At 39.7% G+C, this 27,996-nt stretch overlaps 1 protein-coding gene and 1 long non-coding RNA gene across 3 annotated transcripts; one reads left to right on the forward strand and one right to left on the reverse strand.

The window, feature by feature from the left end:
- The first annotated feature begins 1,037 nt into the window (after window positions 1-1,037).
- Window positions 1,038-21,053, forward strand: TENT5D (terminal nucleotidyltransferase 5D). The gene is made up of 3 exons (XM_075940780.2): window positions 1,038-1,323; window positions 10,392-10,514; window positions 19,790-21,053. Exon 3 carries the CDS (start codon window positions 19,809-19,811, stop codon window positions 20,982-20,984), a length of 1,176 nt encoding a protein of 391 aa, XP_075796895.1. The 5' UTR covers window positions 1,038-1,323; window positions 10,392-10,514; window positions 19,790-19,808; the 3' UTR covers window positions 20,985-21,053.
- LOC142831212 (uncharacterized) lies at window positions 9,873-27,987 on the reverse strand. Of its 2 annotated transcripts, XR_012906866.2 has the most exons (4): window positions 27,848-27,987; window positions 16,967-17,000; window positions 12,100-12,165; window positions 9,873-10,003 (listed from the first exon to the last, which is right to left on the reverse strand). It is a non-coding gene; the product is annotated as an uncharacterized LOC142831212 (long non-coding RNA). The 2 variants fall into 2 exon arrangements; XR_016350567.1 differs by lacking the exon at window positions 12,100-12,165.
- Between the last annotated feature and the right edge of the window lie 9 nt (window positions 27,988-27,996).

A 27,996-nucleotide genomic window follows, 5' to 3' on the forward strand; every position in this document is an offset into this window, starting at 1 on the left:
CTGGTTAGAGTGTAAATTTTCTGGGACAGAGATTGTCTCCTGTGAGTACAATGAGTAGCACAATAACCTAGATGACCTACTGAGGTCTCCTCCAGTCCTACACATCGGTGATTCTCCACAAAGGCCTTATGAAGGCCTTCTTCCCCCTGTGAGGTAGTTCACCTGAAGCAGACAAGGAAAATGTGTTCATGTTTCCAAGGGCTAGTTTTGGATTATAAGGACTTTAAAAAGTGGTTATCAGTGCAGCAAGCTCTCTCAATAAAAATTTCCCCGGTCTGAAGTTCCTTTTACACATTTCTACTGTTCTTGGAGTTTGGGGGGGGGGGGGGGGTTGTTTGTTTGTTTTTGCTTTTGAAGGTGCTGGGTGTCCTGATTTTAGCTAAAATAAGCAGGCACGTTGTCTTTGCAGTTCACAGCTTTCTTCCACCAATAACAGCTCATTCCCCATTACGCAATTAACCCCACGATCCTTTATTTTGCCAGCCAGTGCTGGTAAACACCTGTGTCCCATAGTAACTTTGCAGTCCTCCTTTACTCGCGCTGCCCGAGGCAGTGTGGGCTGAGGCAGGACTGGCGATGCCTGTTTTTCATTCATTATTTTCCAAGCTGCTTCCTCCTTAAGCCTTGCTCCGTGGTCCCTCGGGCCGGAGCCAGCAGGGGCCGCGTGACCACGTAAGGACACAGCGGCCCTTGCACAGCCGCGGGGCGGGAAGAGAGGGAGCAGAACTAGTCAGAGCGGAGTGTGTGCGCGGGGGGTGTTGCTGTTTATTGCGGGCGGGAGGCGAGCGCCCAGCAGGCGGGCTCCGGCGGGAGTAGCCCGCGATCGCCGTGCCCCGCAGCGCCGGGCGAAGGGGCTGCCGGGCCGGGACTCAGCCTGGGGCTCGGGCGGGCCTGGCGGAGGGAGCGCGCTGGGCGGGCCGGGCAGTGGCCCCCGTCAGGGGCTGCCCTCTGCACGCGCAGGTCCCCGCCGCCACCTTAAATTGTGTGACGCCGGGTTGCCATGGCCACGGCTTTACGCTACAAGGGCTGATCCGGGGGCGGGGGCTCATTTCAGCACCAGGCTGGCCGCGGACAGCAGCGGCGGCGGCTCCGGCTCGGCGACTCTCCGCTTCTCCCCGGGCGAGCTCTGCTTCGGCGCTGGGGGGCCGGCGGGTCCCCGCGCCTGTGCCTGTCTCTCCCCCGCCCCGGGCGCCCTTCACGGCGCGGGCTGAGCCAGCCCCGAGCGGCGCGGACGGGGCGGTGAGGGGCGCGCCCCCTCGCCCGACGGCGGTGGGGAGGAAGGGGGAGAGGACGGAGCGCGAAGGGGGCGCAACTTCCAGCCCGGTGAGTCCCGGCTGCACGCCGCGTGCGTGTGGGTGCTGTAGGGGCCCGGGAGCGGCGGGGACGCTGATCTCCGCATGCTCCTGGGTCCTTGGGGAGGAGGGACCCTGAGAGCTATCGGCGCCCTCTGGCGCTGGAAGGGCTCCCGGGGGCTGGCAGAGTCCTGGGGCGCGGAGAGTTCCTGAGCTCTCTAGGCTCCCCGTGGTGCTCTAGGCTCCGCGGCTGCTGTAGGGTCCCGGTGCATAGGTTGCAGGTTCCCTTGCGCCTGGCATTCCCGACTCGTACTTTGTGCTGGAGGCGCCTTCTGGTGCCGGAGGGCCCCTGGGACTTGGTACTTCTCTCGCCGGAGAGGGCGGGGTCGTGGGCAGATCGTCGTGGGAGCTCGGGGCGGGGGAGAGACACGCACAGGCGCGGGGACCCGTCGGCCCGTGACATAGGGCAGCAGCGCAGGTAGCTGTTCTTGGTCCGGCTGCTGCTCACCCCCGCTGCAAGCGCAAGCTGAAGACACAGCCCGCACCTCAGGCTTGGGTTCATTGTTCTTTGCTCTCCTTTTCGGGGGTAGAGAGGGTTACTTAGAAATATGGGTGGTGGGGAACCCATTGATATATTTGGAGAGAAGCAGGAGTGAAATTTCTTCTCTCTCTCCCTGTCCACCCCCTCAATATAAACTGTTCCTTAGCTTAGCTCTAATTGTTCGATGTCTTTTCTGCCCCAAGAAAGCATGTTTCCTTCTTGCTCTGTATTGTAGTTAAGTATATTATCATTTGCTTCAATATTACAACAGGCTATTCACCTTTCAAAACCATTGTGTAACTTCTCCCCAAATCCATCTCTTCTAAGGACTGCACAAATAAATCACTAAAATATTTTTCCTCATTGGAAAGCATGGTATTTGTTGAAATTTTGTTTGTAATGATAATGTATAGAAACTGGCACTGGGCATAAACATTAGGAAATGACAGCCCCCTTTGGATAGAAAGGTGGAAATACCCTCCCAGATATTGGGACTGTATTTAGTTCTCACCTGGCCATGGTGTGTACAGTTTCCTTGTTTCTGTTTTTAACTGAAAACTAGATCCATCAAGTTGCTCAGAGGCTATTCATCTCTGTCCCAGAATTAATTCATCTTTAATCTAGTACTGTAGTGTTGGTCCCAATATAGAAAAGAGACAAGGTGGGTGAGGAAATATCTTTGATTGGATCAAATTAAATTAGTTTAAGAGACAAAAGCTGTTTGTGAAGAGCTCTATGGAGCTCCAGAGCTTCTCTCTTTTACCAACAGAAGTTGGTGTAATCAAATATATTACCTCTCCCACCTTATCTACTTATATGATCTTATACTTTTATTTGTCTCTAAGGTGCACAGGGCAATTCGTTTTTTAAGTTGCAGACTAACACAGCACCCCTCTGAGACTTCTTATGATTCTGTCACTTTATTATCTCAGTGTCTCTAAATAGGAGTAGAATACTAGTTGAGTTTAGAGTAATGTTTAAGAACTCAGACTTAAACGTAATTCTGCAGTAGATGTAAATTTAACAGATACATTATCTTAACCTATGAACCAAATTCTGATCTGTTACATTGGTGTAAAATCCAGAGTAACTACATGCCTTCAGGGCTCTAGTGTCTATCACTAGAGTTGCTTTAGTAATACAAAGTGAATTATGACTATTTTTGAGACTGAATTAGGTAGATTTGGTCTGCTGTAATTTGCTGGGATTTATTGTTCACAGCACTTTACTAATGGCTTATTCCTAGACATTTGGATGAATTCCAGAAGTTTTGTGAACTTTGGCACAAATGATAATTTCCCACAAAATCATACTGGACATATGCTGTTCACTGTTCATTATCCAAAGTAGAAACCATACCATGTGACTTTGGTGATAAATCACAAAGCACAAATAAATTGCAAATACTGTATTATGAATTATTTAGCATTTGTGATGTTATTTAGCTCAAGCTCTGTCATTGTACTGACAAGACACACTGGCTTGCAGTTTGTTCACAGAAATTATTAGGTACTAACTCCAAATAAGGACTATACTTTCAGAAATCAAGATAGGTTCTAAACAGTCTGTGAAAAGGGGGGGGGCTGTATATTTGTTACCTAATTTTTTCGCTCACACACACACACACACACACACACACACACACACACACACACACACACACACACACGGAACTGGGACTCCTAAGCTCCTTCTTCAAATACATCTCTTTGTGGTATATTTGTAAATCTTAAAACTAAACATGATTATTATTCCATCATAATGGAGATAGTCTATTAAACAGGCATATGCTTTGTATTATGTGCTTTATTCCAAAGAACCGGTTTTTCAGGACTGATTTTAAAAGATGTGGTTGTCCATAGTGACATGGCTCACTGTTAACTCAGAAAATGAGTAAGAAACCAAAGTGAATTGTTGATGGGGACTTCCTGACTAAAATTTAAACTGTGTTCTCCTTTAACTTTTGAGCCTTATTGTGAGTTGAACTACATGCCATATAGATGTGTAAGAAACTCCTTACACACTTATGTAGCTGTCCAAACTATGTACCTAGCTAGCACACACAGAATTAAGGGCCTGTTATAAAGCCCATTGAAGTTATTGAATTGGGGGTGAGGGAGTTGAAGCCAAGCCTTAAGAGGGTGCTGAGCAAGTATGGAGGGGGGAATTAATGAACCCTGGGGAATGTTCACCTGCAGTTCTTTGGCCAGCACGGCTGAAACAGCAGGAGAGATTTTCCTGTTGGTAAATATCAGCATTAAATTACAAACTCTTGTTACACAGAAAAGATCCCCCGTTAGATTGGGGGGGGGGGGGAGGAGAGAAAGTCCCTGCCAAATAGACAGGGGTGGGGGGAGAAAAGGCTCCACCAGGTTTGGGAGAGGGGGAGAAAAATCCTACCAGACGTGGGGAGAGAGACAGGGAGAAGGTCCCACTGGACGGGGGAATTGAAAAGGCCCCTGCTGGATGGGGGTGGAGGAAGAAAAGGCCCTTGCAGGGTGGGATAGGGGGTTAGAAAAAGCCCTTGCCAGACTGAGGTGTGGGAGGGAGCAGAAGGCCCTGCTGCATAGGGGGAGAGAGAAAAAGCATGACCAGACAGGGGAGGAAAAAAAGCCTCAACACTTTCCAGAAGAGCCACACCCTGCCCTCTTCCTCAGCACTACCAGTCTGCCCAGAGTGTCCACCCCACTGACTGGCCTGCACAGCCTCCCCTCGGGCCCCCAGACTGGGACTAGAGAGTGCCAGCAGAGCTGGCCCATGTAGCCCCCTTGCCTGGGCCTCCCCCAGGCTGGTCAGATGAATGGTCCCTCCTGCCCCTGGCCAGCCCCGGGGAGAAGCCAGAGGGTGGAGTGCAGACCCCACCCCCACTACAGGGAGAAGCCATCTGGTGGGGTGCCCCCCTGGGGAGAAGCTTGCAGTCACTTCTACTCCCTGTCCTGAATCTCCTCCCCTTCTTCTCCCCTGAGTTCTTCTTCCTCCCAATACCCTGCCCTGATTCCTGCACACCCTGTCCTGACTCCTATATACCCACCTCTCACCCTGAGCCCTTCCTCGCCCCAAATCTCACTCTTGCACTCCCCCACATCCCCAGCCCCCTGTCCTGAGCCCCTCCTCAACCTCCCACCATGATTCCTGCACTCTCCATGCCTCCTGCCCTGAACATCCCCCCCCCCACATCTCCAAGGGCCTGTGCTGAGTCCTGCAACCCCCCTCCTCACCAGCCCTTTTCCTGAAGAATCTGGGCAATGTTGGGGAAGTTTTCTAGTATATTTTATATGGAAACCAAGCAATTCAGCATCTGCAAATTTCTACAGAAAACATTAATTTCAAGCATGCTCACAGTATACATGATGAAAACAAAAAAGAAAAATCTGTTTTCTAGATTTTACTGAGAATAAAACTCTTGTACAAGTGTTGCCTATATTAGGATTGTAGTATTGGCAGCAGTGAAAGTAACTTATAATTTCTTACGGGTACTGTCCTATTGCAACCCAGGTCCCTTCCAGCTCTTTAAACAGCTCCCTGCTGGCTTTTGCTGCAGCGCAGCCAGCTCTTGCTGGAGCTGCACATCAGAGCATACCCGCTTATTTTCACCTCTGATGATTGGGCTAATAGTAAATGAAAGGCAGTACATAGGGAAAGCAAAACCAAAACACACACTCTCGTTGCAGGCATTTGATTTGTTTTATCTTTCTATGCATGGAACTCCCATTGACTTCAGTAGGTGTTCTGAACTGCCAGGAGGCGTTGCTGTTGCTTCTTTTGAAGTCAATGGCATACCTTCCACTGGATTAATGGTGCACAATCAATCCCATTGAGCCTTTGTAATGATTTGTAACCAAATATAGGGGCTAAATTTAGCTCTTACACCATGGGAAACCTAAATACATGCATTGATCTATGGCATTGCACAGGATTTAGGGGACAGCAGAATTTGCCCCATTATGGTAAAATGTTTGGTCACGAACACATTTGGGCCACATTCTGCTCTTAGAACCCTTTGACTTCCAAGGAGCAGCCCGAGTATTAAAATAGAGTTTGTCCCCTCTCTCTTATTTTTCTTCATGTTTCCTATATTTTCCAGGTATTTAATCTGACTTCATTAGCCAGAACAGGTTTGGAATAAAACAAAGATCTATTGCAAGCATCATTGCAGGATCAGGGGTTATGTATGGACAAACATTCAAGAATCTTTTCATCAGTTATTACAGGGTATCCACAGTTTACCCACCGAAATAGAATGTAGCATATAAAATCTGTAAAACAAGCATTTATAAATATTGGATATCAGTAAATAGAATTCTACTGATAAGAAAGATTTTTTTATTCAAAATATTTGCCTACCAGCAGACACGGTTTCTTCTAGCAAATATCACCAAAAAGATGTGATTTTTCTATACAATATTGCAGAGCCCCAGAAAAGGTGTTAGTAACAATGTTAGCTGATTTTTTTCTAAATTGTTCTCTCTTTACATCTGTACCTGCATACAGGACTTGGCTTTTGGGCATCCAAATGCCAATGTGATTCCTCTTTTTACAAATGTGGGTGACAGAAAGTTTGAATCATATTATCTTAGAACTGATGTCATCAACTGTATGGCATTCAATATCCATTATTGATGGCAGCAAGAAACTGATGAATACACACATCTGTGCTAGGCTTTACACTTTTCCTTGGTACATCATTGTTCTACTGTCTTTCAGCAATGTGTCAATAACGTCATCAGTGACATTTCATCCTTCTTCCAGCATAGAAAAATAGCAATATTATGATCTTGTGCTCTCAGCATTGTTCCTCCTTCCTGATGTGATTTGAGTGAAATGATGCAGTTTACTTTATTATAGAACTATAGAAAAAAATTATTTTATTTCTGAATGAGACTTCTTTAATTATAAAAAAGCTATGTTATATAAAGTTCTATATGGAAACCCCAAGTCTTACTTATGTAAAATTATGAATAAGCTTTTATATAGCAGGTACTTAAATTAGTAATATATTTTATGTATTTGCTCAACTTTAATGTAATTTATAAAGTAAATGTAGAATTAAACAGGAAAGTCCATTATTACATTTTGCAGTCATTGAATAATGTTTGTAATTTGGAAGCTATAAACACACATTCATAATTTATTAATAGCTATATTAATTATATGTAAATTATATGTAAATTTAAATAATTCTACTGTTCTATAAAAATCCAAACCAATTGAAGGCAAAATAACTCATGAACAGGAAACTAATTGTATATATAATCAGTTATGCAAGATGTACCCTGTTATAGGTACTAGAACCGCATTGGTGTACAGGTCTGAAATTATGTTAAAAAATACTTAAATTAAAAGCTTGGTATGGTTGTAATGGCCAAATTAAATAAGATTTGTTTAATAAAGATATGTTGATGTCCTGCTGTACTCTGAAATGGGCTTAATTTAGCAATCAGGTGCTGTTTATGTATCTTTAAATAGTATCTATATTTTGTAAAATAATTTTTATCATAAGGAAAAATTATCACAATGTAAACAGATATTTTAAAGGTGAATAAAATGTGTTTCTGCTTATTAGACACAACATCTTAATACAGAGGTGGCTTTTTTGGTACAATAATGATAATTAACTAACTTTAAAAAAATGACATCTTTCATCACAAAGAATCAATCCCACAATGCTTAATAAACTGATACAGACTATACATATAGTATTCACAATAATTATTCATTTTATCGTGAAATGCAGGTATTTCAGGGGTGGATCTGAAAATAAGAAGTGAAGAGTTATTAGATAGGCAGAATTAGAATAAATTAGAATTTATACAGAATAACATGTTTAATACCTCTAGGAAATTTTTATGGACCTCAAGTGTCCGTGTCCAGAGTTTTACATCTCATTCAAAGCCCCTTGGCTTTGCACCCTCCTCTCTCTTTTGTCTTCAGCAGTCCAAATTTGATAATATTCAGGGCACACTGCAAAGTTCATGTTCCCCCCAATCACTTGAAAAAGGAGAGATAATTATGAGGATGGTTAATAATAGATTGAAAAAGAAGATTGTTTCAGACTGTAACTTGCCTGGTTTTGCTGGAGGTTAGTCATATTTAATAAGGATTTTTCATCTGTGACTTTTAAGTGGAGTCATTGTGCTAGAGAGACTGGACAGGTTTTACTGTGTATTAATCTAGAACAATAAACACTATTATATTGCACTCGAAACTGGGACACAGAAAGATAAAGGTCAAAATTTTGGAAACAAGCCACTGATATTGAATGCCTCAATTTCTGGCTACTCAATGTGAGACTGAACGGATGAGGAGCTGTGACTGCACCAGAAGTTTAATGAGAGCTGCAAGTGCTGAACAGTTCTGAAAATCAGTGCCACAGTGTCTCAAAATGGCTAGCCAGTCACAGAGAGGAAGCAGTTTGACAAATTGACTACATGTGACCTGCCCCACTGCGTTTCAGTTGTTGAACACTAGAAACCCAATGCCATGTTTTACCTACTAGGCCATTCTCAATGCCCTTATGCTCCAGCGATCACTGTAACATCACATGTATACATGACTTTGCAGTTAGGTCTAAAATGCACATATCTCTACTTCATCATAATTATGGCCCAAATTTTGTATTCAAGAATCAAAAGTATATATAAAATACTAACCAAACCATAACAAAACCAAACTTTTCCTAAAGCAGTTTTTGAATTGTTATTCACTTTGTTAAACATTGGGAACAATAGAGTAGAATAGTTAAGGTATACAAAGTCTTTCTCTCCACTTCTGAATCAGCAATAGACTACTGCTGAGATTAATATCTGAAGAATAATTTAAACAGTTAGTACCAGATATTGCTTTTATGAGCACATTACATTACAAAATTGCACATTTCATAGGAAAACTCTCTGCTTTTCCTTTTGAACATTCCCTAAATGCCACAATGGCAACCTCTACATTGTACCACAATAACAGGTCTATCACCATGAATTTATCCATCATTCTCGCACAAACACACAGCCATAGCTCACTGTTGAAAATACTCATTGATGTGACATTTCTCCAGTTATTGTTATGATTGTTTTTGAGGATGAATATTTTGCTGTGATTACCTGGTGGCCTGACTGATTCTGCTCCCTTAAAGTTGTCCTGGAGTCCTGCTCAGAACCCCCTTTCCTTGTCCATGTAACTATCAGTTTATCCCATAGGCTGCCTGGGCCTCAGCTGCTGCATTGTTCTGCAGCTGCCAGGCTACAATTCTGCCTCCTTTCATTCTCTGTCTGCAGACTGGATTCTTGCTCTGGCTCCTGGATTCTGTGCTGCCAGGCTCCTTAGAATAATGGAGGGATATGCTCTGTAATTAGCTGACCATTGTGACTAACCAAAGAGCAAAAAGTAGCTGCAGACAGATATATGGTAAGGGGACAGAACAGAAAATTTCAGGCTCCTGACTTCAGCTAACTGGCATATTCTGCAGCAAAAATCTTGAGTTCTGTGCATCTTTAAAAAATTCACAAGGCCCTAATTGAAATTAACAAGGGAGCTTACATCCCACTGAGCAATTATTTTGGGCTCTTTGCAGACTCAAGTAGACATCACTGCATCAATTTACACTCAGGTTGTCTCTGCAAATATAAAGAGTAGAAACAAATATTTTTGAATAAAAATTTAGATGGTGCATGTTTCTGCAGAAAGAAATGAATTCTGTAGTTGCAGGGTCACGGAATCTCCAAAGCCCTTCTTTTGATTGATAGTGAGTGTTTCTTAGTTTAACCACATTGGAGCATATATAACTGGAATAACTGAGTATTGGAGGAAAGATTAAAAATGAATGATCAGATTGTCAGTGTTTCCAGTAAGCTCATTGTGGACAGGGGGACTATCTTTTTGGTCTGAGGTCTTGGTCTGTGACTAGGCCTCCTAAGTGGTACAGTAATATCAGTGTTAAAAATGAATAGTGTATGTAAAAGGATTTGTATGATCACATGTATCAAGTGCTAATAAAAATGCCTTACAATTTACGCAGAACTGGTCATATATCTGTGCAACACATATAGTTGCCTGGAGTTCCCACTTTTACCATTTATGCTTGTCTTAAATGAACTGGTTGCTGTCTGGCTTCCAAGACACTGAGAGCATTCTGTGATTTGCAGACATTTTTGGAAAATGTGCAATCCCTGATCCGCATCTGTGAAAGGAAAATATTTAATTTTACTGGGTTGTTATTGATTCTAATTCTTCTCTTCTATATTTCCACAATGTCTGTATTAATTTGCTATTTATAAGTAATAATTATTTAATCCCTAGGAGAAATAGTAAAATATTAATGCCTTACAAGTTACTGTGTGAGTAAATATATTGGCAGAGGATTAAGAATGACCTGAAGCTCAAAATCTTTCTAAGTACTGCTCTCTTTTTCCATTCATAGCTCTTACTGTATCATTTATAACTTAAAAGGCTATTGTCATGATTGCAGTACTGTCAGGGCATAATGCATGATTTATTATGTGCAGCAGGTGACTAGCAGTTAACATTTAATCTAAAAAAGATTGTTATTGTTTGTTTTTTTCCTATAGTTTTCCCTGGGTGGTTCATGTTTTTATCAGTGACAAGATGACGATTCATATTTTTACCAAAGGACCCAGTGAGTCATCTTATTAACTCTACTGAAGTACATGTTTGGCAATATTCCTACCACAGTAAGTCTATTTTTTCATACTCCTGAAAACATAGTTCCATAAGTTAGTGAGGCTGTGATATGCAGTCAAGAGTAAAAATATTTTTCTTTATATAATGTAGTGTCAATATAAATTAAAAGAAATGCACAAAGCATGCAGAAAACAAGTGTCTTCTTACTCATTTGTTAATCCCGCCAGCTAACCATGGGTTTAGCTGTGTGGACTGCTTTTCCTGTGATTTTGTTCACCTTATATGCTGTGGGATTCCTTTTCCCAAGTCCACAGCTTTGTGTCAGGTTGTATTATTACTGCTCTTATGATTTGCAGTTCTGCACACTAATGTAATTGGGCAGGTACATGTGTGCATGACAGCACTGCTTTCCCAATGTTTTGATCTGGTTGGGAGAAAGATGAGGCTTTTTTTTTTTTAATGCTCCTGCTTCTCTTTTGACTACTCATTTCTTGTATCCTTGAAGGCGAAATGAGAAATACAGACTGAAGTGCATGGTTCCTGTTTTGGATTATTTACAGTGCCATGCATTCTTTTCCCGCAGAAGAGCAGATGACTGGGAGTTACTAGTTCTTATGTCAGAATAACTAGATGGTAATTGTACTGATTTATGGCAACTCATGCATAATCTCAGGATTATAGGGCAAATAATCTCTTCACTACATCCATTAATATTAACTTAATGGAAAAGATCTGGAAAACCAAGATTAAATTGGGCCAGTCAGAAGATTGCCCTCCCTAGAGCGCCTCGTCTCTACTACTGCTTACAATTCTCACATGCATACTTGTAGGCTATGTCTAGACTGGCATGATTTTCCGGAAATGCTTTTAACGGAAAAGTTTTCCGTTAAAAACATTTTCGGAAAAGAGCGTCTAGCTTGGCATGGACGCTTTTCCGCAAAAACACTTTTTGCGGAAAAGCGTCCATGCCAATCTAGACGCACTTTTCCGCAAAAAAGCCCCGATCGCCATTTTCGCAATCGGTGCTTTTTTGCGGAAAACAAATCTGAGCGGTCTACACTGGCCCTTTTGCGCAAAGGACTTTTGCCTGAATGGGAGCAGCATAGTATTTCCGCAAGAAGCACTGATTTCTTACAGTAGGAAGTTAGTGCTTTTGCGGAAATTCAAGCGGCCAGTGTAGACATCTGGCAAGTTTTTCCGGAAAAGCGGCTGATTTTCCGGAAAAACTGGGCAGTCTAGACACAGCCATACTGTGAATAGATATTTTTGTACACTTGCCAGGCTGTATTGTAGTTCCTGAAGTCAATGAAGATTGCTTCAAGAAAGATTCCTACCTAATGGAGAAACATGTCTTTAAATCAACTATACAGTTAAACAAAATGACAAAGAAATCATTAGGTATTGAGATAACCATATAGTGAACCAAAACACATTACTAGAAACAATCTCAATAGTTATTTTAAGCATCTCTGCTGTGAAACCCCAAATTATAATATAGAGCAAAACTAATTAGTGTAGTTGATGAGACTTTAATGTAATCCGTGACACGTCTCAGAGTGACTTGTGTCAAGTGCAGACAAAAAGTAAAGATAGGTGGAGTTTCAAAATATTCAATATGCTTGTTTATATACTTACTCTGATAAAAGCTAGCAGATCAGAATACAGCAAGCATATCTTCACAATAATTGTTTTGGATGTATTCTGTTTGAAAATGTCAGCATATTATAAACCCCTTGAAAATACTTTGAAACAGTAAGATACAGCATATAAAAAAGAATGTTAAACATGTTCGAACCAAAACATTACCTAAATTGGAAAGTGAATGTCCTCCAGATTTTAATTATTTAAATATCTAATTATACAAAGTGTTAAATACATTGCTTGTCAGCAAGGTTTTCTTTTTCCAGATATAAAAACACACATCTATTTTTGGTGGAATTTACCTAGTGCAGAGAATTGGTGAACCAACCATTTTTCACTGTGTAGAACTATAGTCAAATTTTGTAACAGGCCATTGATTTGAAGCTCACTGAAATCAAGGGAAGTTTATCCATTCACTACAATGGACTTTAGGTCAGGCCTTTAACATACACTTAAGGTACGTCTAGACTGGCAAGATTTTGCGCAAAAGCACTTGCTTTTGCGCAAAACCTTACCAGCTGTCTACACTGGCTGCTTGAATTTGCTCAAGAGCACTGACTTTGTACTGTACAAAATCAGTGCTTCTTGCACAAATACTTTCCCTCTCCCACTCAGGGATAAGCCCTCTTGCGCAAGAATACTTGTGCAAGAGGGCCAGTGTAGACAGGCACCTTAATTTTTTGCGCAAGAAAGCCCGATGGTTAAAATGGCCATCGGAGCTTTCTTGCGCAAAAGCACGTCTAGATTGGCACGGATGCTTTTGCTCAAAAGCACTTTTTGCACAAAAGCATCCATACCAATCTAGACGCTCTTTTGTGGAAATACTTTTAACGGAAAAACTTTTCCGTTAAAAGTATTTCCGCAAAATCATGCCAGTCTAGATGTAGCCTTAGTGGAAATGTGTTTGAAGGCCTCATAGCTATCCCTCCAAATATTATTCTCATATCACAAACCATTTACCGCTTGGCATCATTTATACTGTCTAGTCAAAGATACCCAGATTTTGCATAACCAGGAAGGTAATTTGGTAAGAAGTTCAATATGTGGCCTGTGAAGGAAGACTGAAAGAATTGGGTTTGTTTAGTTTGGAAAAGAGAAGACTGAGAGGGAACATGACAGCAGTTTTCAAGTACCTAAAAGGGTGTTACAAGGAGGAGGGAGAAAAATTGTTCTCCTTGATCTCTGATGATAGGACAAGAAGCAATGGACTTAAACTGGAGCAAGGGAGTTTTAGGGTGGACATTAGGAAAAACTTTCTAACTGTCAGGGTGATTAAACACTGGAATAAGTTGCCTAGGGAGGTTGTGGAATCTCCATCTCTGGAGATATTTAAGAGTAGGTTAGATAAATGTCCATCAGGGATGGTCTAGATGGTGGTTGGTCCTGCCATGGGGGCAGGGAACTAGATTTGATGACTTCTCAAGGTGCCTTTCAGTTCTAGTATTCTCTGATAACTTCAGCATAACCTGTCCAACGTGTGCTTTGCTGCTTTAATGAGTACATCTAAAAAGAAAATCTAACCTTGAAAAATGTATCTGAGAATGCAAAATTCAGGAATCCATGTCCACTGCAATGTCTAATAACCTGCTGCAGGACAAAGGAATCCTGCGTCAGCAAAATAGGATGATTATGATATCTTCTCTAGGGCTGTGTCTACATTGGCCCCTATTCCGTAATAGGGATGCTAATGTAGCACTTGGGAATAGGCAAATCCGCGGGGGATTTAAATATCCCCCACGGGATTTGCATTTTCATGGCTGCCGCTTTTTTCCAGCTTGTAGATAAGCCGGAAAAAAACGCCAGTCTGGACGCGATCCTCCAGAAAATAAGCTTTCCGGAAAAGGATCTCTTGAAAGTGGGAATAAGAGATCCTCCGGAAAGCTTATTTTCCGGAGGATCACGTCCAGACTGGCGTTTTTTTCCGGCTTATCTACAAGCTGGAAAAAAGCGGCAGCCATGAAAATGCAAATCCCGTGGGGGATATTTAAATCCCCCGCGGATTTGCCTATTCCCAAGTGCTACATTAGCATCCCTATTACGGAATAGGGGCCAATGTAGATGTAGCCTAGGTCCTTTCAAGCCTACATTTCTATGATATTTTAACTTCACAAATCTCATAAAAATGCAGGAGTTAAGAGAAAATGCACAAGTGAATGCTAATAAATCTCGCTAGGAAATTATTGTAATAACAGTTGCTTGGAAGAAAAATTAAACATCTCCAAAACAAATATTCAAAGAGTACCCCTTTCTCTCAGTGCAATGATTCTAGTTAGCATGTAGCCCTCAACTATTCATCTAAAGCTTTAAAAAGTGGAAATATTGAATGTAAAACAAAAGACACTTTCACATTCATGAACAATTTGCAAAGTTATTTTTTTTGTCATGGAGCAAGAGGGCTTAGCTGGAGAGGAACAACTGTGGTCATGAATCTGTTGGTCATGTATCACTCTTCCCTCACAGATACAGGCTGAGTAAAAAATATTATTATAATGGGAAATTCTCATCCATGGCATTATTTCACAAGACTTTTTATAGCTCTCCACTGAAATAAGATTTTCTACCTTACATTTTTTCCAGTGTTCCCCAAGGGTCAGTCCTAGGACCAATCCTATTCAACATATTCATAAATGATCTGGAAAAAGGGGTAAACAGTGAGGTGGCAAAGTTTGCAGATGATACTATACTGCTCAAGGTAGTTAAGACCAAAGCAGACTGTGAAGAACTTCAAAAAGATCTCACCAAACTAAGTGACTGGGCAACAAAATTGCAAATTAAATTTCATGTGGATAAATGTAAAGTAATGCACATTGGAAAAAATAACCCCAACTATACATATAAAATGATGGGGACTAATTTAGCTACAACTAATCAGGAAAGAGATCTTGGAGACATCGTGGATAGTTTTCTGAAGACATCCACAAAGTGTGCAGCGGCAGTCAACAAAGTAAACAGGATGTTAGGAATCATTAAAAAAGGGATAGAAAATAAGACAGACAATATCTTATTGCCCTTATATAAATCCATGGTACGCCCACATCTGGAATACTGCATACAGATGTGGTCTCCTCATATCAAAAAAGATATACTGGCATTAGAAAAACCTCAGAGAAGGGCAACTAAAATGATTAGGGTTTTGGAATGGGTCCCGTATGAGGAGAGATTAAAGAGACTGGGACTTTTCAGCTTGGAAAAGAGGAGACTAAGTGGGGGGATATGATAGAGGTCTATAAAATCATGAGTGGTGTGGAGAAAGTGAATAAGGAAAAGTTATTTATTAGTTCCCATAATATAAGAACTAGGGGCCACCAAATGAAATTAATGGGCAGCAGGTTTAAAACAAATACAAGGAAGTTCTTCTTCACCCAGCGCATAGTCAATCTGTGGAACTCCTTGCCTGAGGAGGTTGTGAGAAGAAGAACTTTCTTTTATTAGTTTTTAACCTGCTACCCATTAACTTCATTTGGTGTCCTCTAGTTCTTCTATTATGGGAACTAATAAATAACTTTTCTTTATTCACCCTCTCCACATCATTCATGATTTTATATATCTCTATCATATCCTCCCTTAGTCTCCTCTTTTCTAAACTGAAAAGTCCCAGTCGCTTTAACCTCTCTTCATATGGGACCTGTTCCAAACCCCTAATCATTTTAGTTGCCCTTTTCAGAATCCTTTCTAAGGCCAAAATATCTTTTTTGAGGTGAGGAGGCCACATCTGTACACAGTATTCAAGGTGTGGGCGTACCATAGTTTTATACAGGGGCAGTAAGATGTTCTGTGTCTTATTTTCTATCCCTTTCTTAATAATTCCTAGCATCCTATTTGCCTTTTTGACCGCCGCTGCACACTGTATGGAAGTTTTCAGAGAACTGTCCACGATAACACCAAGATCTCTTTCCTGATTTGTCGTAGCCAGAGTAGCCCCCATCATACTATACGTATAGTTGGAGTTATTTTTTCCAACGTTCATTACTTCACACTTATCCACATTAAATTTCATTTGCCATTTTGTTGCCCACTCACTTAGTTTGGTGAGATCTTTTTGAAATTCTTCACAGTCTGCTTCTGTCTTGACTATCTTAAACAGGTTAGTATCATCCACAAACTTTACCACCTCGCTGCTTACCCATTTCTCCAGATCATTTATGAATAAGTTGAACAGGATTGGTCCCAAGACTGACCCTTGGGGGACACCACTAGTTACCCCTCTCCATTCTGAAAATTTGCCATTTATTGTAATTTGAGAAGAATTGAGGAGGGAGGATCACAGTTTTCGTTATAAATGTCTTTAGTAATTGTATAAATGTGCAATGATAGCTATGTAGGGAAATGTAAAGAAGGGCAATTTCTTTAGTTTTCATGTTGAATACTGAATATCCTAAACAAGTAGCTGCTAGCGGGCTGCTCCTGTTTGTTTACTTTACAGCTCTGCAGCCAGGGAGCCTCACAACTCCCATTGGCCGGGGTTTACCATTTGCAGCCACGAAGAGTCAGAAGAAACGGTGTGGCCAAGCTGCTGCTTCCTGTAGCTCCTCTTGGCTGCAAACAGTGAACCACAGCCAATGGGTGACGCAAGGCTCTGTGGCTACAGAGCCAGTAAGTAAACAAACCAGAATGGCCCCTTATCAGCTTTCTCAAAGTGGGGCCACCGCCCACTTTGAGAAACATTGTCCTAAACTCATCCAGGTGAACAATGTTTATCTATATAGAAGGTCAAACTAGGTGATCAGTCCCCTATGGCCTTGGAATCATGAACCTATATACATCACACTAAAGTAAGGGGAAGTTTGGGAGTATGGGATTGAGTATAACAAATGAAAAAATCTTGTCAGCAGCAGTTTAAGAAAACAAACAAAATACTAACCTTTTTAGGTCTTGATTCAGCAAGATAGTTATAACTGAAGAGAGAGGAATAAAATATATGTCAGTGTACTTGTGCTGTCACTGCAGATTAGAAAATAAAATGAAGCCAGGAGATGCTACAATAACATTATTACAATTTGCTGATACTTTGTTTTGCCAAAATAAAATGGGGAGGATTTTCTGTGTCACTTAAAAGGCTTCTTGCTTGCTCTATCATGATATGCTTATTCAGTTGTCAGACATCGGCTATATAGCCATTTTTTCCCATTACAGAGCTAGTCAAACAGCTCATATTTTATGTGCACCCACATGAGGAGCTTCAAATAAACTTAAAAGTTAGGCAAGTCCCTTTCTTTATTTCAAATGGAATTTAAGAAACAAAGGACCTAATCACACAAATATTTTCACACATACCCACACTGTTAATATGTATATTAAGTTTTCTCCTTTCCCATAGAACATTGGCAGCTGTTATACCTCAATCAGCTGGAATGTTTGTTAAAAAATAAAAATTATGTACGTATGTATGTTACATAAATAAATAACATAAATAAATAAATAAATAATAAAAATATACTTACACCTATAGGAGTAAAACATATTTTTTTCTTCTACAAAATCTTTATAATTAAACTTTAAAGTCTTCCAGTCTGTTATTTAATAGTGACCTTTTGGTTCTAAGTCTCCAACAATTTAATGTATCAAGTTAATAAAATATCCATTACAATGAACTCCTACTAACCCGTAAGTCATTATAAGGAAGACAGTCGATATTTTCCTTTTAGAGATGATGCAATGAATTACATTACCACCAGTACCAATTGTGTTTATAGACAGTGCACAGGTATATTGTAAAGGTTATCTTCCTTATCCTTCTACTGTATTATAGTAGTGTATTTTGAAAGTAGTTATATTAATCTAATTTATTACTGTTTGAAATCATAATCAGCTGACACGATTTAAGGAACAAATGTCAAAATATGAGGATCTTCAGTTTAACATTAATCTCTATATGCTAATAATTCACAAAACCAAGGGCAATTCTAAAAACAAGATTTCAACTATATATAGTATGTTCAGGAAAATACAATAGATTCTACTAACCAAAACCAATTTTTAATACTTATTTAATACTTATTTTTAATACCTATGCCCATAAAAAGTTTGAGCAACAAGCTCTCATATGCTAAAGAATTTCTAGTGTTCACTCCTGAATATTTGGATTGTCTCAAGAGTGAGCTTATTAGCTAAAGACTGCACCCTCTCTCAGGCTGTGCATGATGGTTCAATCATTTTCATAATCACCCTCTCCATCACACAGTGAGTCAGAACAAACACACCCTTACAGAGCAGCTACAAACTCAATAGGTAGAGTCAGAGCAACCTGACATGGAGTGTAACTGAAAAGTTATCAACAAATAACAATATCAGTCCATGAGTTATGATGGGAGTTATGGAAGAGTGATGAAAAATATTATGATCTTCAGGGGAGAAGATGATAGCATTTCAGCAATAAAACTCCTTCACTAAGTATTTGGTGGTTAACTGCAGCAGAGGAGTTGAGGAGGCTTAGACATGCAAAAGGAGAATCATCACAAAATAACAATTATTTATTTAGTAATTGAGTAATACATGATGGGGGGTAAGATTAGAAATTTGGAGAGAATTCCCAGTGAAATAATAATAATAATAATAATAATAATTGGCAATGTTACTTACATATTGGAGATCTAACACTTCACTGTGAATTTTCTTCACTTTGTAGCTCTTGAATGCAGTTCTTCATAACTTATGTAATTACTGTAATTACTTCTAATTATCTAATTGTATAACTGTGTTTAATTACATTTGTACATACTTGTCTCAAAATGAGAGTATTTAATTACATAAAACCCATTAAGAAACGTCTTGAAAATAACATTTTGGACATATTCAATTAGCAATATCTTAAGTGCAACATTTTGAGGGCTTTTTCAAGTTTTTCTAATTATAAACCTAAACCAGTTAACCTATTGATCTAACTGCCTACTTAAAATAAGGATGTAAAAGCAAAAAAATTAAATTAAATTAAATTTGCTAAAGCCATGATTTTACCCAGTGCCTTTTTTATTGGTTTCCAGTCACAAATATTGGAGAGTGAGGTGCGAGGCTTCCAGAAAGGTTCTACTTAATAGAACCCAAATCTCAATGTAAACTAGAGATCGCTTCATTATCTGCAAACCAGAACTTGCAAATCCTACACAGTGCTGTCAAACAGTGAATTAGTTAGGTCAGATAGACTTTTGCCTCAGAGTTTCTATGAGAACATTTTTACAAGTTCCTCAGTCTCCAGCTCTTAAAACATAATGAAAAATACGCATTTAGAAGACAATAGCAACAAATGCATTAAAAATACCGAGGTAGATACATAGAGATAAATATTTTGCTTTATTTTTGTCTTTCTTAAATAATTCCCTTTGGCTGTTCCATGTGTGTAATAGCCATTGAAAACAATGAATGCTTTTCATTCAGGATTAAAGAACTTCAGAGTTCTTCAGAGATAAAATACTTCAGAGTATTTTAGTCACTGGATTAAACAATAAATACAATGTTATTTGATAGGATTAAACCTTGAAAAAAATCAAAATTCAGTTGTGGCCAGTGAAAATGCAATGGTTTAGTCAGACATCCAGCTCGTGATATAGTTAAATGTAAAATGTATTACTTGCTCATTGTGTCTAACAGTGTCTTCTACAGTAAGATGAATTTTTGGGATGGCATACTACGGACTTTTGCATGTGGATCCTAATGTTTTCCTCTTAATATTTGTGTTGTTTTTTCCTAGTTAACCAGCTGACTTCACAATGACTGAGGATTTAGATCACAGATTCAGTAGTCTCACTTGGGATCAAATAAAAATACTGGATCAAGTATTAACTGAGGTAATACCCATTCATGGAAGAGGAAATTTTCCAACACTGGAGGTAAAACCAAAGGATATCATTCATGTTGTAAAGGAGCAGCTTATTGAGAAGCAAATTATTGTTAGAGACATCCGTCTGAATGGTTCAACAGCTAGTCACATCCTTGTGAAACAGAATGGAACTAGCTACAAAGACCTGGACATCATTTTTGGTGTTGAATTACCAAGGGAACAAGAATTTCAGGTTGTTAAGGAGGCAGTTCTGAATTGCCTACTGGACTTTTTACCAAAATGTGTCAATAAGGAAAAGATCACTGCTCAGACTATGAAAGATGCATATGTGCAAAAGATGGTCAAAGTCTCCACTGATCATGACCGCTGGAGCCTCATCTCATTGTCAAACAACAGTGGAAAGAATGTAGAACTAAAATTTGTAAACTCACTCAGACGACAATTTGAATTTAGTGTTGATTCCTTTCAAATAATACTGGACTCCATGTTAAATGTTTACAGTGATACCGAATGTGAATTGACAGAAGATTTACATCCTACTGTTATTGCCGAGAGCATGTATGGAGACTTCAATGAGGCAATGGATCACCTAAAATACAAACTTATTTCTACAAGGAGCCCTGAAGAAATACGGGGTGGAGGCCTTTTGAAATACAGCAACCTGCTGGTTCGTGACTTTAAACCAGCAGATGAGGCTGAAATTAAATCTTTGGAGCGTTATATGTGTTCCAGATTCTTCATTGATTTTCCTGATGTGGCTGAGCAACAAAGGAAAATTGAGTCATATTTGCGCAACCATTTTATTGGGGAAGAAAAGAGCAAATATGACTACCTGATGACTCTGCGTGGAGTTGTAAATGAGAGCACAGTCTGTCTCATGGGACATGAACGACGACAAACTCTGAACATGATTACAATTCTCGCTTTAAAAGTACTTGGAGAACAAAACATCATCCCAAATGCAGCCAACGTAACATGCTACTATCAGCCTGCTCCCTATATCAGTGACAGGAACTTCAGCAATTATTATGTTGCTCATGGACAGCCACCCATCATCTACCAGCCATATCCATTTCATATACAAATGCAAAGTGGAATGGTTTAGTGAAAGTTAGTCTTCTCATCGCCCACCCTGCTCCCCAACTTGTTCAAAATAAAGGCCTCATTACAGCAAGTGTTACATCACTTACTTCAGTTTTTGTGCAGATTTCCAATTGCCTTTGATCAGCCAGGTCTTAAACCATCAGTAAGCACATCCTGAAATAATTTATGTACATCTAAAATCACTGGCCATTATTCAACAAGTTCATGATAGCCATCACATGTTCTTAAAGTAAAGAGTCTGTGACAGAGCTGTCTAACCCCTTTGGCCAAAAGGAGAAAGATATAAACAATTCTAATTGTACAAAGTGCCATACATAGTTGTTTTAGGTTCTAAACCTATCATTCGTGTAATTTAAATAGTGCAGCTGAAAATAGTGTGCCAATGAGGTATTTAAAGTGTTCAGTGGAAACACCTGATTTAAAGATGACAGATTTAGAAAACATTGATATTATGGATACATTGCGCCTATGAGGCCAAATTTGTTCCTCAGTTTAAGTCATAACTTTGCCAATGCCTATTTTGCAGTGCAGATTGTAAAATTATTTTTGAAATATGCATTGGTTGACTGAAATGATTAAATACCCTCCTCCTAGGTCAAGTGATTCCCTGCAAGCAGCATCCTGCAAGATGCTGAACACTTCTCAACACTTCTCAAGGATATTAGCAGTTGAGATAATTCACCAGAATGCTCAACATTTTGCAGGATCAATCTGAATGGGGCCTATGCTGTATTTCCTGTGCACCCATGGAATTCAATAGGAAATTTGAGTGTGCATGAAATGCAATATTGGGTCCAGCATCTTGAACTACAGATACTCAAGATTGTATGAGCAGGTGGTTTAATTATTCTGTGCAATTAATGATGTAAAGTACATTAAAAGCATGAGGGAGAAAGTAAACATTCTGTATGTGGAAACTTTCTTTCGATACATATTTGATATGAACCAGGAAAAAAAAGTAAGTTTAAATGTACAGCTTATGGTAATAATGAAAACAAACAAAACCCCAGCAGAACAGGAATGTGTCATTTTGAAGTGATTAAAAAAATGTTCTTACTTGCATTTGATATGACATTTTTTACTAGAAATGTCCTATATACATTTAGATGTGTGTGCACGCATATACAAGTAGCAAATTAAATTTTTTCTCATGATCAGGAAACAAAATATTAGTTGCAATTTTTTGTGTGTGTTTACCAAAGATAAGTTTTAAACATGTCACTTAAGTGCCTCCTAGTGCCAATTGTACCATGAAAGCTGTAATGCATTCTAGTATTGGTCATGTTGGAGGGCTCCTAAATATATGTATGGAAAAATGAAACATATGCTTTTGGAACTCTACATGTGGATCATCTAATGTATCCTGTACTTATAATGGGTCAGATCCTGCCCCAGCCAGGTAAATTAAAGTTTTGCCATTCCCTTCATTGTGAACAGGGTTGGGGTCAATTAGCTTGACTCTGTTCCAGTGAAAGCAACTGAATTTTGCCAATGACTCAAGTGGAAGCAGGAGCAGGTATTGAAAACATTCACTAATGACAAAAATATTCAGAGTGAATATTGTTACAAAGTGAAAGTTGTTAGTCAACATCAGGTTTTCCTATTTCTGATGTTTTATATGTCACTATACCATATAAAGAGCTCATGATGTTACAGGATGTAGCATCATTTCACATCAGGTCATGTTGGTTGACCATTATATTATAAACTGTTGATTATATTTTACCTGTTATACAGACAACCTTCAGGTCTTAGAAAAATATCTTCTGTGTGCAAAATGTTTCATTTCTTTTACATAGTAATATGCTATTTATTGGTATATTAACTCAAACATTTCCAAGTTTATATTTTCTTAGGTCTATGATCATTTGCTTGTCAATGAAATGTAACTCTTCTTATTGACACTAAAGTGTCTGTAGTGTAGAACATAAGATTTTTTTTTAAAGAAAATTATGTTGAATTTCAGCACTTGGGCTAGCCCCTTTCTGTATAAAGTAGAGCAATATAAAAACTACTCAATAATATAGAATGATACATGTGAAATGATTGTGCAAAGGAAGAGGGATGCAATAATCCACTTAGAAACAAATTAATTGTGATGTCCATCATGAATACACTATTTATTATCCATTTTTTCTTGATTTATTAAATATGCCCAATTACTTGTCTCAGGGCACATTTCATGTCACTTCCCCCCCACAATGCTCATGAACTTCTTATCCTGTCAATAGTGTAAACTGTACTTAATTAAATAACCAATTTTAATTTCTATCTTATTGTATTTGGTACGGCTATATGGCAATTAATCATTTCCACAAAAATTCCTCTAATGAAACATCAGATAATCCCCATACCTAGTACAGGCAGTCCCCGGGTTATGTACAAGATAGGGACTGTAGGTTTGTTCTTAAGTTGAATCTGTATGTAAGTCGGAACTGGCGTCCAGATTCAGCCGCTGCTGAAACTGACCAGCGGCTGACTACAGGAAGCCCAAGGCAGAGTTGCTCTGCCCCGGGCTTCCTGGAATCAGCCTCTGATCAGTTTCAACAGGCTAAATCTGGACGCCAGTTCTTACATACAGATTCAACTTAAGAACCCCAGGCGTCCCCAAGTCAGCTGCTGCTGAAACTGATCAGCGGCTGATTCCAGGAAGCCCGGGGCAGAGCAACTCTGCCTCAGGCTTCCTGTAGTCAGTGCTGGTCAGTTTAAGCAGCGGCTGACTTGGGGACGCCTGGGGCAGAGCAGCTGGGGTGCTGCTGGGTTGCTCCAGTTAGCGCCGCTCCTCAGCGCTACTGGACCAACCCAGCAGCACCCCAGCTGCTCTGCCCCAGGCGTCCTGATTCAGCCGCTGCTGAAACTGACCAGCAGCGGCTGAATCAGGACGCCTGGGGCAGAGCAGCTGGGGTGCTGCCGGGTTGGGGTGCTGCCCAGAGTGGCGCTGCAGGACCAACCGGCAGCGCCCCAGCTGCTCTACCACAGGCGTCCAGAGAAAAGCCTGGTCTGCTGGGGGGGGCGGGGCGTACTAGCTGTGCCCCCCCCCCGCCCCCCAGCAGACCAGGGAGACGGACCGAGACGCACCGCGGTCCCGCCGCCCGGGTCCTCCGTGGCTTTGCTCCGCATCTCCCTGGTCTGCTGGAGACGGGAAGCAAAGCCTCTGAGGATGCCGGCAGCGGGACAGCCCAGGAGACGCGGAGCAAACCCCGTTCGTAACTGCGGATCCGACATAAGTCTGATCCACGTAACTCGGGGACTGCCTGTATAGTAAAATTTTATTGATTTCTTTAGATTAAAAAATGAAATCTGCAATTTCATTCTGCTTTTCACCAAATTAAATAGCACCATATAACCCCATGTAAACACATTTAGACATGACACTGCTGATACTTATGCTCATCCTGTAACTCTCTGACTTTAATGTGACCACTCACAAGAGTAACATTAGGCACAGCTAGGATTTTCAAAGAAACCTAAAGGAGTTAGGCATGTAAATCTCATGGAATTTCAATGTGAAATGGGCCCTTAGTTCCCTTAGGTTCTTCTGAAAATCTCAGTCCATGTGTGGGTGTTGGCAGGACTGGGGGACTTAACATGATAATGTTACATTAATTTACCAATAAACCCCCAAACCTTCTTGGCTATTAATAGAATTTTGTGGAGAAATGTGGTGACCTTCTCGAGATCCAGAAATCAGGTCTGCCAAGAAGAAGAGGTTTCTTAAGTCCATGCATAACCAATGCACTATTGACTGGAGAAATATTTCAGAATGCTAGCAGTTTTTACTAACAAGCAGACCCATCATAAATGTGATGTCTATGTCTAGTATGTCTGTAATATTTATCTGAATAATGAAGATCTTGTGAAAAATACTGTCTATAATGAAATAGCTGAGGGTGTGGATAAAGCAGTTATATAACAACTGTTTGGATTTTTTTAAATTTGGACACATTTCTGTTTAAATTCATCCAGCTTATACAGTGATGTCCTGATCTAAAGTCTATTGAAATTAATGCAATCAATTCAATTGACTTCAATGGGCTTTGTTTCAGGCTTTGAGAGAACATAAAGGACATACTATAGTACCTACAGGTAAATGTACAAAGACACCAATATGCAAAAATGTCTCAGGTATAATTAAATCCTTTTAATTTATTGAAAAGGTCTTATATTTCTTACCTAGAGGTAGTTTTTCAATTTTGGAGGTTATTGGAAGAAAATGATTTGATATACACACATGTGCACACCCACAATTAAGAAGTGTATCTTTTAAAAAAATTCCTGAAATAAATCACATTGTTTAGCAGCAGTAGTATGAATCTGGAGGGTTTTATTTAAGGTAGTACTGATTCTATTAATTTATATTAAAACAGGGATGTGATATTTATGGAGACTGCTGCTTGCAAAACACTGGCATCAACATGAAAGATAGTATACTGCAACGTCTTCTCCAGTTCATATCTATTTTACAATGTGCACATAAAAATCTCTGCAGCATTACTTTTAAGAGACTTTTTTGAGTACCAGTATCCTGAGCTAAGTGTTTATATTATTTCTTGTTGTTACAATGTTGCAATCTGTTTAATAATCATAATGACTGGAAAATGTAATGCTGCTTTTATTTAATCGTATTAAAAACTTATAAAAGTTTACAGCTTAGAGTAATCTAATGTCAGCACATAAATGTAAAGGTTTCAAGTGCTTTCTTAAAAATATGTCATTTGAATTTTGTGTTTAATTGTAAAAGGTCCATTTGAAGCATAAACGTTCTGGTGTTTTGTTTAAATTGTAATTTGTAATCTTTATACTCAACACATTACAAGGTTTTTTGTGATGGATAAAAAGGTGTGAAACTGTCCTCTGTTATGATGTTATGTTGTCTGCTGTGTTACACTGATCCTACAAACGTGTAAAAAAGTAAAGTAATTGGCCTGATTTTCCATTGAATTATTCCATGTTTTCACCTGTGTAATTCTACTGACATCAGTGGAGACTGGGGTGGCAGAACCAGGGGGAACAGAGGCTTGCTCCTGCATAAACTAATCTCTGTCCAGGAAGGTGGTACACAAAGGTGATGGTGACACCCCCAAGGGGCTGCAGTAGCTGCCATGGTGCCTGGGATTGTCCTGGGATTAGCTGCCATGGTGCCTGGGATTGTGAGCAAGGAATGGGACCCAGAGAGGCTGGAATGGGATCCGCCTTCTCTGCCTAGTCCCAGCTTCCCTCATTCCCCTCCGAGCTTCACCCCTTCATTTATGCAATGCTTCTGCCCCCACTTGAATGGAATTACACCAACACATAACTGAAGTAACACATTGGTGAATGAGGTACATTTGTATTTAGAAATATGCCTGGGAAAAGAACAGCAAAAGAAGCCTAGGCAGTTCAATGCAACCAGAATTCCTACATATGATTTTTTATTTGGACAGCGTGGGGTTTTTTTTAATTAATAGATTAACATCCAGAAACAAAACTGTTACAGTGAGGAAGTATTTCATGTAATGTGCCATTTGAAGTTTTTGAAAAAATATTGTAACACTAAATATTTGTACTAATCACACAAGTTTGTAGGTCATGAGTCTTCAGTGTTGACGAGTGCCTTTGGGTATCAGGGGAAACATAATTTAAAACAATCTTCTTGTTTATTCTAGATGCATGGTTTGCTTGTAAGTAGACATTCATTATTTTGTTCAAAAATGTCACTTTTAGCGTAAAGACACCATAGTGTAGAGGATGCATGGCAGTGAGATTGACATGTTAGAACTGTAAGAATGATTTAAAATGCCATTAAGATTTATTTAGGTCAATAAACCACAAACCCAATTATGCCATTGATCTATACTCAAAAATGATTTCAATGAATTCCATGTACAAACTAAAAAAGCCTAGAGCATAATATTTGTTATGAATTATAATATATTTATAGACATTATTAAAGCATCTTATGTCACAAATTGACATTTTTAAGTGCCTAAATACATATTTACCTAAAAAGCCATGATTGTCTCTGGGGTATATAATACATACCTCAAAATACATATTTAACTGAGTAATTTATTTGATATACATATGCTTAAATATGTATTTTACTCTAGTATGAATATATGTTCACATAAGCCTAATTACATATTTACTCAGGACACTAGAATGGCACTGAAGAAACTAAAGGACTTACTTAACACCCATTGACTTTGGATCAGGCTTACTTGAGTAAGACCTGCAGTATTGGGTCTCTATATCAGGGATACTGGGAACATTCTGTGTAGTGGGGGTGCTGAGAGCCACAGAGCCAAACTGCAAGCCCTATATTATAGAAGCCACTTTCAAGCCAGGTGGTACGGGAGCACCCCTCGAACTCTTAGTACCAGCACCTCTGCTCTCTGTCTCCCAATGTCTAGTTTTGAGTAGCCTACAACAGATGAAGGACTTTTGCAAAATGCTCCATTAAGATCTGATAAGTGAGCAGGATTTTAGACCATTACAAATTATTTGCTATGAATAAAATGAATCCATTCTCATCATACATCATAACAAATCATGGGCATTCATTCTTTTGAGTCAATAGGATGCCTAGTCATACAAACACCATTAATACAAATGAATGAATACTATAAATGCAGGCATACACTCCTGTTCTAAATTAGGATATGTCTCTACTACACAGCTTTTAGTGACTTGGCGGTGTCAACAACTCAAAACACCTGTGCCACTAAAAGTCAGGCAGTGTTTTCCCACAAAAATATCTACCCCCTAAAAACAGTGTTTGCTTTGTCAGCAGAAGTGCACTATTTACAGAAGTGCTTGCCCCTGCAAAGCTTTTGTCATTGTGAATGACAAAAACGTATTGCTCAATTTCCAGTGTAGACATACCCATATATTAGGAGAAGTGGGTACCTTCCTGGCCTTCATGTTTTCATGATGAATCTAGTTTCCCCTCTCAGATTTTTCATGGTCAACTTTCTGACTCTGAGCAATACAGAAAGACAATGCAATTGCTAGCAGGGTCTTCCACTCTCACT

This window comes from Pelodiscus sinensis, chromosome 13, assembly GCF_052426305.1.
Source record: "Pelodiscus sinensis isolate ZL-2025 chromosome 13, ASM5242630v1, whole genome shotgun sequence".
NCBI lineage: Eukaryota > Metazoa > Chordata > Testudines > Trionychidae > Pelodiscus > Pelodiscus sinensis.

Bases quoted from the DNA above. Each gene is read 5' to 3' on its own strand.
- TENT5D (XM_075940780.2), top strand. From the start codon at position 19,809: ATGACTGAGGATTTAGATCACAGATTCAGTAGTCTCACTTGGGATCAA.